The sequence below is a fragment of the Hevea brasiliensis genome, chromosome 8, assembly GCF_030052815.1.
Source record: "Hevea brasiliensis isolate MT/VB/25A 57/8 chromosome 8, ASM3005281v1, whole genome shotgun sequence".
Classification (NCBI taxonomy): Eukaryota; Viridiplantae; Streptophyta; class Magnoliopsida; order Malpighiales; family Euphorbiaceae; genus Hevea; species Hevea brasiliensis.
The window spans coordinates 95,699,705-95,714,183 of NC_079500.1; the positions used below are offsets into that span (position 1 = coordinate 95,699,705).

The following is a 14,479-nucleotide window of genomic DNA, read 5'->3' on the forward strand; positions in this document are numbered from 1 at the left end:
CTTCACAGCTAGTAGCCCTAAACCCAAGGGAAATTCTGAGAAATAATTTTTGGGACTCCAGAGAAGAGTCAATGAGATTTCGATGGCATTAGAATACCAAGAAAATATTCAGAGAAATTTTAGATCGGTACAGACAATTTTAGTTCAACAAGCTAAACGAATGGCATTTTAGTCATTTCACCTTCAGAGATGATTTTTGGCCAACTTGTCCAATTAAGTAAATAAATTATATGACATAAAATATGAATAAACATTGCTAAAAATTTAATTCAAAATGAGTAAAAGAAATGAGAAAAGAAATTGAATTTAAATTAGACTTATGACATAAGCATAATGTCATAAATGAATAAAATAAAATTACCAACCAATGGGAATTAGCCAAGCAATTAAAAAGGGGATAAATATCAATAAATTGAGACCAAAATGAAAACAAATTCTGCTTCATCTTCTCCATAAGCCGCTGAACTCCTCTCACTATCTCCATTAAAAATTTCTTTCATTTTTCCCTTCCAAAACCTTGATTTCTCTCCACCAAACCCTACGATACATTCATTAAAATTTATCTACACCACTTGGGAAGGTGTTTAGCAGCCAAGAAAATCAAGGAAAGTGAACTTTGGAGTGTTGGGAAAAGTCTCTACATAAGGTTAGTGCTATCTCTCTCTCTCTCTCTCTTTATTCTTGTAAGCATGTTAGGACACTAATTTAACTAGAAATTATGGAAAAAAGAAGAAAATTCTGCATACTAGAGTAAATCCCAAATTTCAGCAGCCAAGGAATTGCTAGGGTTTTGATACTTTTCTTTGAATTAAATTAGTATATTAGCTGCCCTTGATGAGAACAAAGTGATGAGAACTTGATTATTTATGTATGGTGAAAGTTGTAAAATTTGGGATTTAGGGTTTTGAGCAAAATTAGAGTTTTGCTTGTGTAATGGTCAATGAATATTTTATTGGTCAATTAGTGACCATTTGGTAAGTTTTGAACATAAAATGAAGTGAGTTGTGGTATTGGATTGGGAAATTGTGGACTGCCCTGTGGTTGTGAATCTGGACCCTTGGAGTCTAGTGTGTTTGGAGAGCCTTGACTAAATTTGTGTAGCTCCAATTGGTGCAAGGCCAATTGGAGGTGAAACTAGATATATAATGGCACAACTTTAATGAAGAAACCTTGCCCAGAAAACAAACTTAGGATACCCTAAAAATTGATCAAATCCGGGTAACCGATTCTGGACCTGGTAAAAGTGACCAAATAAATAGTGTTGGTTCATTTGACCATAACTCAGTGTAAAAATATCCAATTGACCTGAATTTAATATCAATGGAAAGCTTAGACAATTTAGAACAACCCTCATGTAGAACACAAACTCAAATTCTAGACTTAACCTAATGGAATTGTCCACCAAAGTCACGACACTAAATCTGGCAGAATCAATTCTGTCTAGAATTCTGAGTACAGGTCAATCTGACCAGTTATGATAAAATGGCCATAACTTGAGCTATAAAACTCTAAATGGAGTGATTTAAAAAGGAAATTAAAGAAGACACATAAAGGAACAACTTTCATGAAGAAAGTTTTGTCAAATTTTTACTGTAGTAAGGTCTAATGGAATAGTGAATTTGGACCTCAAATTCTAAAAATTTGAAATAAAACCTAGGAGGCTAAGAATTGAGTTTGGCAATCAATGCCAACAAAAATAAAATGTAAAATGTGGTATCTTGGTGAACTTAGGCTTAACAAATCTATTATGAATTAAAAAATCAACCTTTGAAGGGAAATGATCAAGGGAATAGTAACCCCAATAATATAGGAAATGGTATACTAAATTAGAAAAATTATTAGGATGGTTAAAATAGATAATGTGGTTAATGAATTTAAATTCTTGAAGTTGAGTGACTCTAGGATTTAAGGAAATTTTAGTTAAATTTGAAATTCATGAAATGTTCATGGATTACTTGAAATATGAATGATAATTTATATACATAGTGTAATGAATAAATGAATAAATGAATGAGACTTTAGTTCTCATTATTGGAGAAAGGATAAGGAAAAATACTTTGAGTACAATTACACATGAAAATAATTGTTATAAATTGTGATCAATATGAATGACATAATGAATAAATAAAATGATGAATGCATAATTTAGGTAGAATTGTGTTTTAGACATTTACACTTCTGTTAGTAATAAAAATTAAAACGTTATAAATTATAATTGGAACATATAATGAAAAAATGATACTTATGAACCCTTAAAGGTACTAATGTGCCTATATATTGCCTAGACACGTGTGTCAGATTGGATAGATTGGCATGCCAATAGGGTATTATTTTAGCAGTACTGCGTAAGGCTTTATACCCGCATTCATGGCTTTATATCCGCATTTATGGCTTTTATGCTCGATTACTTGTTATCATGGCTTTTAGCCATACTGATATGTTATCATGGGCTTTTAGCCATACTGACTGTATAATTGGTTGATGTACTGAGCTTATATGTTCCATGGTATGACGGCTCGAGGCACCATCGTGTCCAGTGCCAACGACCCATTATCCAGTTTAGTCAGCCTGTTATAGGTTACTTGGGCAGTGAAATTTATTGAAATAAATTAAGAATATTGGCAATTAAAAATATTAAAAATTAAATAAATGAGTAAGAAAACCTAAAATAAATTAGATTAGTTATTTAGCAGAAAGAATTAAAATGAACTGGATTGATGTTAAAAATTTATCTATTATGAAATGACTCTGGGAGCCTTAGTTATTATGAAATAATCAAAGATAACCTAGAAAATATTGAATTAAACGATACAAAAGATTAGTAATAGAATTATAATTTAAATGTTACAGTGAACTATGTTTTATTTCCATCTGTATTTTGTATAGTATTTTCTTGGTTATATTATTGCATCACTAAGCAGAAATGCTTAGCACGATGGATTTGTTTCCTTCGCGCAGCTACTGAAGCTAAAGCCCAGTGGATATTAGACTAGAATTTTAGAGTTCTGATCTGCAGAGTGTTCAAGGTTGTCACCTTCTCAGCAATGCATATAGATAGGGCTAACATTAGTCATTTTATGTATTTTGTATAGTATAAATATTTTTTATATTGTAATGTAAACTAGAAAATTGTAATTAATTTGTATATCATGAAATTTGTGAATTTATATAATTAGTTTGTACATTGTGTAATTAATGGAGATTTGAAAATTTTGATATATGAATTGAACATGGAATGAATTGCAAGAGTTGAATGTGAGATGATTATGAAAATAATGAATGAGATTTTTAATGTAAAATATTATTGAAAATTTCAAGTAAGTAAATAGTGAAATACGCCAAATGGTAATAGAAACAGGGGAAACTCCGCTGGTTTCTCCTTAGAAAAATAATTGATATTAAAATATAACGAGAATAAATTATTAAAAGAATAAAGTAAGATAAGATAGGGTACTTCGGTACCGAGTGTGACATATTTTGCTTAACTACACTGTAAACTCTCTTGCTCGAGTAAGGGGAAAATTACTAAAAACATTCTTATAATTTTTTTATAATTATACTCCATACTAAAAAAAAAATTACTAATTAAATCATATATTTTTTTACTTTTATCAATTATACCTTATTATAGCGTAATGTGACAATTGATGTGACGTCTTATCAATTGTCAGGTGTTGTTGTATTACAAAACATGAACGTAAGAGATTTGAGTGATCTTAATAATTGAAATCAGATAAATATGAATATTTTGTATCACTAACTACTAAAACTCAAACTTAAGACTTCATAATCTTAAAAATAATTTTAGTATCACTTAGCTACAACATTAAAAATAGTAATGTTAAAAAAACCATTTAACGGCTTTCTACACAAACCAAAATTTTAGAATTTCCCTTTGTGCGCTTGCATTTGAAAGTTATAATAATAATAATAATAATAATAATAATAATAATAATAATAATAAATGCATTGCTTTTGCTTTGCCACCGGTCAGTATGTGAGAGAAGAGGGTCTAGACAAATTATTAAGTTCTTCCAATACATGTGCATAGTTTTTAAATTCAACATATAATTATCTTTTTATAAGTAAATAAAATAATTTCTCCTATAAAGTTTATCTTTTTTAAAAGCAAGTTATAGTTAGTTTGAAAAAATTTTAGAATATAATGATTGTATATACAATAATTTTATCATAATTATTAATTATAATAAATTTTATTATAATTAATTATTAAAAATTAATTATTATACATATAATAATGACATGGAATAATTTCTAATCAATTTACCTTTATCTCTTTTTGTTTTTCTTTTTTCAACAACTTCCTCTTGAAGGAATCCTCCCGTGGATGTTGCATGACAGCGTAGGGGTGACGTGTGTGTTAGTTTTTCCTATTTTAGCGCTTTGCGCCCATTTTTTTCACTAAAATAATAATGATGGTAATATCTACTTTTTCTTTTTGAATTCTCTGCCACCCTTTTCTTTTTTATTATTACTATTATTATATAATAATAATAATAATTATTATAATCTATTATAATCATTCTAGCATCTTTAATTATAGATATAAAATTTAATTTAATTTAACAATCGAAAACATATAATATATCTAATAAATATAGGATTAAATTCTCATTCCCTTAATTTTTAATTTAAAAAAAAAAATTCAGCAATGAACAACTTTTTGCCACAACCATTTTTTTTTATTTTTATGTTAAATTATTATTTAATGCTTTAATTCTTAAAAAATAGTTAATTAAGTCGAAAATAATTTAAAAATATTCTAAATTTTAATTTCTAAATTTTAATTTATTAAAATTTTGAAATTTTTAGGTTTATAAATGGATATTTAATTTATTTTTTAAAATTTTAAATTATAAATAATACAACAAATCTATAATCTATATATATCTATCTACCAATATATCTCTTTCTTCAGGTGTCTTTGGAAACATCTCTTTAGAAAGGTGGATACCATGTCTCACTGGTAACAATCCTCTCTTGGAATCAAACATGTTAAACCTCTTTAATACCTTTTCCAAGTATAGACTTTGGGATAAACCAATTATTCTTTTCGCTCTATCTCTATAGATGCGAATCCCAAGAATATAGGTTGCCTCCCCTAAGTCTTTCATGGAGAATGTATTTGACAACCATACTTTTACAGTTGGCAACATACCTGTGTCATTACCCATCAACAGAATATCATCCACATATAAGACAAGGAAAGTGATAGCACTGTCACTAACCTTCTTATATACACATGGCTCATCCTCATTTTTGATAAAGCTAAATGACTTAATGGCTTCATCAAAGTGGATGTTCCAACTCCTCGAAGCATGTTTCAACCCATAAATGGATCGCTTTAGCTTGCATACTTTGGAACCATCTTAGGATTCAAAACCCCTAGGTTGTTCCATGAAAATGTTTTTTTCAATGTATCCATTGAGAAAAGCTGTTTTGACATCCATCTGCCAAATCTCATAATCATAGTATGCAGCTACTGCTAATAAAATCTATGAACTTAGGATTAACAAATCTATTATGAATTAAAAAGTCAACTTTTGAAGGGAAATGGTCAAGGGAATAGTAACCCCAATGATATAGGAAATGGTATACTAAATTAGAAAAACAATTAGGATGGTTAAAATAGATAATATGATTAATGAATTTAAATTCTTAAAGTTGAGTGACTCTAGGATTTAAGGAAAATTTAGTTAAATTTGAAATCCATGAAATGTTCATGGATTACTTGAAATATGAATGATAATTTATATACATAGTGTAATGAATAAATGAATATATGAATGAGATTTTAGTTATCATTATTGGAGAAAGGATAAGGAAAAATGCATTGAGTACGATTACACATGAAAATAATTGTTATAAATTGTGATCAATATGAATGACATAATGAATGAATAAAATGATGAATGCAAAATTTAGGTAGAATTGTATTTTAGACATTTACACTTTTGCTAGTAATAAAAATTAAAACGTTATAAATTATAATTGGAACATATAATGAAAAAATGATACTTATGAACCCTTAAAGGTAGTAATGTGTCTATATATTGCCTAGACATGTGTGTCAGATTGGATAGATTGGCATGCTAATAGAGTATTATTTTAGCAATACTACGTAAGACTTTATGCCCGCATTCATGGCTTTATACCCGTATTCATGGCTTTTATGCCCGATTACTTGTTATCATGGCTTTTAGCCATACTGATATGTTATCATGGCTTTTTAGCCATATTGACTGTATAATTGGTTGATGTACTGAGCTTACATGTCCCATGGTATGACGGCTCGAGGTACCACGGTGTCCAGTGCCAACGACCCATTATCCAGTTTAGTCAGCCTGTCATAGGTTACTTGGGCAGTGAAATTTATTGAAATAAGTTAAGAATATTAGTAATTAAAAATATTAAAAATTAAATAAATGAGTAAAAAGACCTAAAATAAATTAGATTAGTTATTTAGCAGAAAGAATTGAAATGAACTGGATTGATGTTAAAAATTTATCTATTATGAAATGACTCTGAGAGTCTTAGTTATTATGAAATAATCAAAGATAACCTAGAAAATATTGAATTAAACGATACAAAGGATTAGTAATAGAATTATAATTTAAATGTTACAATGAACTATGTTTTATTTTCATCTGTATTTTGTATAGTATTTTCTTGGTTATATTATTACACCACTAAGCAGAAATGCTTAGCGCGATGGATTTGTTTCCTTCGCGCAGCTACTGAAGCTAAAGCCCAGTGGATATTAAACTAGAATTTTAAAGTTCTGATCTATAGAGTGTTCAAGGTTGTCACCTCCTCAGCAATGCATGTAGATAGGGCTCACATTAGTCATTTTATATATTTTGTATAGTATAAATATTTCTTATGTTGTAATGTAAACTAGAAAGTTGTAATTAATTTGTATATCATGAAATTTGTGAATTTATATAATTAGTTTGTACATTGTGTAATTAATGGAGATTTGAAAATTTTGATATATGAATTGAACATGGAATGAATTGCAAGAGTTGAATGTGAGATAATTATGAGAATAATGAATGAGATTTTTAATGTAAAATATTATTGAAAATTTCAAGTAGGTAAATAGTGAAATACGCCAAATGGTAATAGAAACAGGGAAAACTCCGCTGGTTTCTCCTTAGAAAAATAATTGATATTAAAATATAATAAGAACAAATTATTAAAAGAATAAAGTAAGATAAAATAGGGTGCTCCGGCACCGAGTGTGACATGTCTTGCTGAGCTACATTGTAGACTCTCTTGCTCGAGTAAGGGAAAATTACTAAAAAAAATTCTCATAATTTTTTTTTATAATTATACTCCATACTAAAAAAAAATTGCTAATTAAATCATATATTTTTTAATTTTTATCAATTATACTTTATTATAGTGTAACGTGACAATTAACGTGATGTCTTACCAATTATCAGGTGTTGTTGTATTGCAAAACATGAACGTAAGAAATTTTGGTGATCTTAATAATTGAAATCAGATGGATATGAATATTTTGTATCACTAATTACTAAAATTTAAACTTAAGACTTTATAATCTTAAAAATAATTTTAGTATCACTGAGCTACAACATTAAAAATAGTAATGTTAAAAAAACTATTTAACGGCTTACTACACAAACCAAAATTTTAGAATTTCCCTTTGTGCGCTTGCATTTGAAAGTTATAATAATAATAATAATAATAATAATAATAATAATAATAATAATAATAATAATAATAATATGCATTGCTTTTGCTTTGCCACCGGTCAGTATGTGAGAGAAGAGGTTCTAGACAAATTCTTAAGTTCTTCCAATACATGTGCATAGTTTTTAAATTCAACATATAATTATCTTTTTATAAGTAAATAAAATAATTTCTCCTATAAAGTTTTTCTTTTTTAAAAGCAAGTTATAATTAGTTTGAAAAAATTTTAGAATATAATTATTGTATATACAATAATTTTATTATAATTATTAATTATAATAAATTTTATTATAATTAAGTATTAAAAATTATTTATTATACATATAATAATAACATGGAATAATTTCTAATCAATTTACCTTTATCTCTTTTTCTTTTTCTTTTTTTCAACAACTTCCTCTTGAAGGAATCCTCCCGTGGATGTTGCATGGCAGGGTAGGGGTGACGTGTATATTTTTTTCACTAAAATAATAATGATGGTAATATCTACTCCTTTTCTTTTTTATTATTATTACTATTATTATTATATTATTATTATTATTTCTTAATTTTTAATTTAAAAAAAAATTCAGCAATGAACAACTTTTTGCCACAACCATTTTTTTTTATTTTTATGTTAAATTATTATTTAATGCTTTAATTCTTAAAAAATAGTTAATTAAGTCTAAAATAATTTAAAAATATTCTAAATTTTAATTTCTAAATTTTATTTTATTAAAATTTTGAAATTTTTAGGTTTATAAATGGATATTTAATTTATTTTTTAAAATTTTAAATTATAAATAATACAACAAATCTATAATCTATATATATCTATGTACCAATATATCTATAATCTATCGATATAAATATGTGAAGAGGGAAATTGGGTTTCTTAACAATCTAATTATATTATTTTTTATTATTTAAATTAATTTTAGTAATTATATATAATTTTACTAAGGTTATGATTATATAAATATAATTCTTTAACTAATTATAATTCAACGTTAAATGGAAAAATTATCAAAATATGTCGTTTGCCATATTGTTTCTGCTTTCTACAGACCCTTAATTATTTTCCCTATCCTATACGAAACCGTCAATTATTTTTCTTTATTTTTTCGGGGAACGTAACTTTCACCCTGAATTTCTTTTTATTACTTCACTTGAGTCCAAAACAATTTAAAAATTCATCCAAAAATCCATTTTAATTCCAAAAATTATGAAATTAAAGTAAAAAATTCAAAAAAATCTATTTTTTTTATTAAAAATTTTTAAATTTTTGAGAAATTACTATGATCAATCGAAAATTTTCCTTAGTACACCACAATTATAACAATAGGACTAATTAGCCACTGCTCATTTCTATTATAAATAGAATGCATTAAATATAAACTCGATTTAATATAAGAATGAACTTAATAATCATCAAATCAAATATTTATATATTAAAATTTATGGAAAACCAATCAAAATGTGTATAATAACGATTATTAAACTTGTTGTAATAGCCTCACCCTTATAAATATGCCTCTAAGAAACATGCATCAAGAGTTAACCTTAAAGCCAATTTCTAGTCACCCTCATCCTCGCCATATGGCAACATCCAAAGCTTGCTTGAAGCTTCTTATAGACAAAAAGAGCCAGAAGGTTCTTTTTGCAGAAGCAGGAAAAGATTTTGTGGATTTCCTTCTGTACCTTCTTACACTCCCTTTAGGGTCTGTCATTAGGCTCTTAACAGAGCAAGACATGGTGGGTTGCCTAGGGAACCTGTATAAGAGCGTTGACGAACTCAGTGAATCTTACATGAACACAAGCGAAACTAAAGAATCCATTTTGAAGAAAACAGTTTCCATCTCCGCCACTGAATTCCCTCTCTTAGAATGTGGCAATAATACGGTTAAGGAAACAAGTAGGGCTTGTCCTAGTCGCGTTAGTCGTTTATATCGTAGAAGGAATGTGCTTTCTAGTGAGCAGGTGCTTTCTAGTGAGCAGGTGCCTTCTGCTGAGAAGGGTTTTGTAAAGGGTGTGGTCACTTACCTGGTGATGGACAATTTGGCGGTGAGCCCTTTGTCTTCCATATCAAGCATTACTCTACTAAACAAGTTCGAGATCCAGGATTTAAGTGCACTTGAAGAAAGGGTGGTTGATTTAGACATGGATGAGTTAAGCTAATCATTTTGTATATATATCCAATATAATTAGCTATAGCCAGCCGAGTGGCTAATATGTATGATTTCTTATTTGGCTAGGCTTTGAAGCTACTCATCAAGGAATCTTTGCAGTCTAAAACAGTTCTTACAAAAGTCTTTCTTGGAAGCATGGAGAATCAGGATGCTATTAACGAAGTGGTTAGGAACTAGAAGTGGGCAGTTTGAAAATTTGTCTTGAGTTTCAAGCATGGGTTTGATTTCTTTTCGTCTCTTTGGCTGTTTCAGTGCTGTAGTCTCTCAGGTCTTTTTGCTCCTGCATCCTGTGTAATACTCCACTCTCGACAATGGTATCAAGTTTTTTTTTCTTTTTAATTATGCACACTGAGAGAGTAATAGAAATAAATCACTATTAAAATTATGACAATATTAACAGAATCTTACTTCTTTTCATGTAGGATCAAAGGACTAGCTCCACGGACACGCTCTATAAAATTTGCCTTCTTAGTCAATGATCTTATATGAAATTAATTTATAAATATATACAATAAATCAAAAAATTTATGCACTTGTATGTATTCTCTTCATTTAAGATTAGGTGATATCCGTGAATATATATACTCTTATCTCACAATAAGATGAGATTCATATCTCATCATTAATGAGATAATTAAAAATTTATGAATATATAATGTACTAAAAATTAATACATAATGAGATATCTTATAATTTTTTTTCCTTGAAAGCGTTCAGGCGTTGCTGTATTGCAAAATATTGAGGTTGAACTCTCCACTGCATTAATTGTATAAAAAAAAAAAATTAAACCGAGACCTAAATTGATCAAATCAAACCACTAAAAAACTGGATCAAGAATTTGATTTTTAATTTTAAAAAAAAAACTAAAATTTTGATTCGATTTTAACTTTTCAAGAATTGAACCGTATATCCACACCATAATAAGCAGCAAAATAAATTAAATACCAAATTACAGTCTAAAAAATTACGAACAGTCCATAATAAAAATTAATTATTTTAATATTGTGTGATTTAAATCTCACTTATTTTATTTTATTTTTTATGACACAAATATTTTTAAAATAGTAATGTTAGAAACACCATTTAACGGCTTAAAACACATAAAACAAATTTTTAGAATTTCCCTTGCATCTATTTTTTTTAATGAGTTATTAAAAAAATGCATTATTTTTGCTTTGCCACCACCCATAGAAGCTGTGATTTCATTTAAACAATGATAAATTAATAGAAGTTAAACATGTAAATAATTTCAGTTATTAATAATTTTGTAAGGTCTAATTTATTTATACATTACTAATTCTTATCTGTTTACCATTTTATGTAGGATATGGCACATAAAATCAACTTCTTATTAGATAATTATTCCAAATTGCAGTCTATCAAGTCACCCTTTCTTGTTTGCTACTCTATTAATTCGTCTTCCTCCCACTCTACAGACATTGGTGCCAAAAACCAAACTTAGCCCTACAACAGCGACCAATTATAAAATACTCCATATTTTACTTTGCATTCTCAAAATTTTAGTTATGGGTATGAATCCTACACATGTATGTGTTAGAAAAGAGGTCCTATATGTAGGAAAATTATTGAATTTTTTATACACGTGCATCTTTACTAATAAAAATATGAATTTTATATTCTAAATCTAATTTGTAATTGCCATTTATGAGTATTTGGTACGCTAATTATCAGGTGTATAAATTAATTTTCTTTATTTTTATGTAAGAAAATAAGCATATACCATAAATAGATAAAATAATTTTTTTTATAAAATTTGCTTATTTTATACGTAAGTTACTATTAACTTAAACTTTTTAAAATATAATTATTGTATATATAATAATTTTATTATAATTATTAATAATAATAAATTTATTAAAATTAATAATTAAAATATATTTATTATAAATACTACCACCGCATAAAATAATTTCTCAAATTTCCCATCCACTTTTTTTTTTTTTTTTTAACAACTTCCTGCCGAAGGAGGCCTCCTGTGGTCGTTGCATGATAGAGCAGGGATAATTTATAATCATTAGTTTTTCTTCTTCTCGAACTTTGCACCCGTTTTTCCACGAATATAATAATAATGAAATGTCTACTTTTTCTTTTTGAATTGTCTGCCACTTTCGTTTTTGTTTTCTTTTATTATTATATTAGCTAATTATCACTAAAAATAAGTGTTTCCTTATATATATAAAAAAAGGAAACCTTTACGCTCTGTTTTTATAAATTATTAAAAATAAAAAAATAGAATTTTTTTTTATTTTTATTACTTTTTTTTTGTGCTTAGATAAGTAAAAAATAAATAATGAAAAATAAGAAATAACAAAAGATAAGTTATTTTGATTCTTTAATTTCTTATTTTCTCTCTAATTTAGAGAGAAAATAACTAGAGAAAAATAGGATAAATTTTCCTTTTCCTTCTTATTTTCTCTTTTATCCAAATAAGAAAAAAATTTCTTTTCAACTTTATTATTCTCTTATTATTTTCTTTATTCTCCCTTTTTCACCTATCCAAACAAGGTATTAGCGTACAAAAAAAAAAGTTTACAAAAAAATGTATAGATAACTTGAAATGTCTACTCTACCCTTGAACTATTTTAGCTCTAAATTAGTTTGCTTTCCCTCCAAAGCCATTACCCTCCAAAATACAATCAAATAGTCCTCCTCTGCTTTAATCAATCAGCTTTCACTAATCTTTCGACCAATCATAGCCCTCCTCTTTTTTGACCAGTCAATTCTCACAAATCTCTTAATCAATCATAGCTCTCCTCTTCTTTGACTAATTACATCCCATCAAAATTATAACCAATCAATAATTTTTATTAATCTTTCAACTAATCTCAGTCAACAAAAAATTCAACCAATCATGCTTAACCACACAAAAAATTCAACAAATTACAATTGATTTCATACAGTATTGTTAGAATTGGGCTGGGCTGGACTGGCTAGTCGGTTCAATTTAAGCTAAAATGGGAACAACGATTCGTTTGGTTTGACTGGTTTGGTCCAACCTTCAAACCCTTTGTTTAGCATATCGGAGTTGACATATTCGAATCGATTGGGTAACTGGTGAACCAATTAGATTAAAAATTAAGTAATTACGATCAATTAAATCAATTAATCAAGTAATTATAATTAATTATATTATAATTAATTAGATCAACTTATCAAGTAACTACAATCAATTATATATTAATCAGGTACTATCAAGCAATTTATTAATTAATCAAGTATATCATAATCAATTAGATAATAAATCAAGTAACTATGATTAATAATCAAGGTTATTTTATCAATTAATTAAGTAGATCATAATCAATTGGATAATAAATCAAGTAACTACAATTAATTAGATCATAATCAAATACTATTGAGTATTTTATCAACTAATCAAATTGATCATAATCAATTAGGTTATAAATCAAGTGAATATGATTGATTAAATCATAATCAAATACAATAGGGTATTTTATTAATTAATCAAGTAGTCATATTCAATTAGATCATAAATCAAGTAATTATGATTAATTAGATTATAATCAAATACAATAAGGTATTTTATAAATTACTCAAGTAGATCATAATCAACTAAATTATAAATTAAGCAACTATGATTAATTACATTACAATCAAGTATAATTGAGTATTTTTTTTTTCAATTAATCAAGTAGATCATAATCAATTAAATCATAGATTAAGTAACTATAAGCAATTAAATCATAATCGAGTACAATATGTTAATTTATAAATTAATAAAGTAGATCATAATTAATTAAATTATAATAAAGTATAATAGGATATTTGATTAATTAATCAAGTAGATCATGATCAATTAAATTATAAATTAAGTAAGTATGATTAATTACATCACAATCAACTACAATAAGGTATTTTTCCAGTTAATTTAGTAGATATTAATCAATTAGATTACAAAGCAACTAACTATGATCAACTGGATCATAATCAATTGCAATCGCGTATTTTACTAATTAATTAGGTAGACCATAATCAATTAGATAATAAATTAAGTAACAATGATCAATTACATTATAATCAAATATAATCAGGTATTTTATCAATTAATTAAGTAGATCATAATCAATTAGATCATAAATCAAGTAGATATGATCAATTAGATTATAATCAAATATAATATGATATTTTATCAATTAATCAAGTAGATCATAATCAATTAGATCATAAATTAAGTAACTACGATCAATTACATTACGATCAATTACATTACAGTCAAGTACAATTGAGTATTTTTCAATTAATTTAGTAGATAATAAATCAAGTAACTATGATTAATTACATCATAATCAAATATAATAAAGTATTTTATCAATTAATCAAATGAATCATAAATCAAGTAAATATGATTAATTAGATCATAATCAAGTACAATAAGGTATTTTATCAATTAATTAAGTATATTATAATCAATTAGATCAAAAATCAAGTAACTATAATCAATTACAATACAATCAAGTACAATTGAGTATTTTTCAATTAATCTAGTAGATCCTAATCAATTAGATTATAAATCAACTAACTATAATTAA

General features: G+C 26.7%; 1 protein-coding gene across 2 annotated transcripts; it reads left to right on the forward strand.

The window, feature by feature from the left end:
- The first annotated feature begins 9,257 nt into the window (after nucleotides 1-9,257).
- On the forward strand, nucleotides 9,258-10,450 carry LOC110646661 (uncharacterized). 2 transcript variants are annotated; one of them, XR_009150700.1, is made up of 3 exons: nucleotides 9,258-9,886; nucleotides 9,973-10,222; nucleotides 10,331-10,450. XR_009150700.1 is itself a non-coding variant. In XM_058151701.1 (2 exons), exons 1-2 carry the CDS (start codon nucleotides 9,265-9,267, stop codon nucleotides 10,083-10,085), a joined length of 735 nt encoding a protein of 244 aa, XP_058007684.1. In that variant the 5' UTR covers nucleotides 9,258-9,264; the 3' UTR covers nucleotides 10,086-10,243. The 2 variants fall into 2 exon arrangements, 1 of the variants encoding a protein (XP_058007684.1); XM_058151701.1 differs by lacking the exon at nucleotides 10,331-10,450 and having other exon boundaries at nucleotides 9,973-10,243.
- The last annotated feature ends 4,029 nt before the right edge of the window (nucleotides 10,451-14,479 follow it).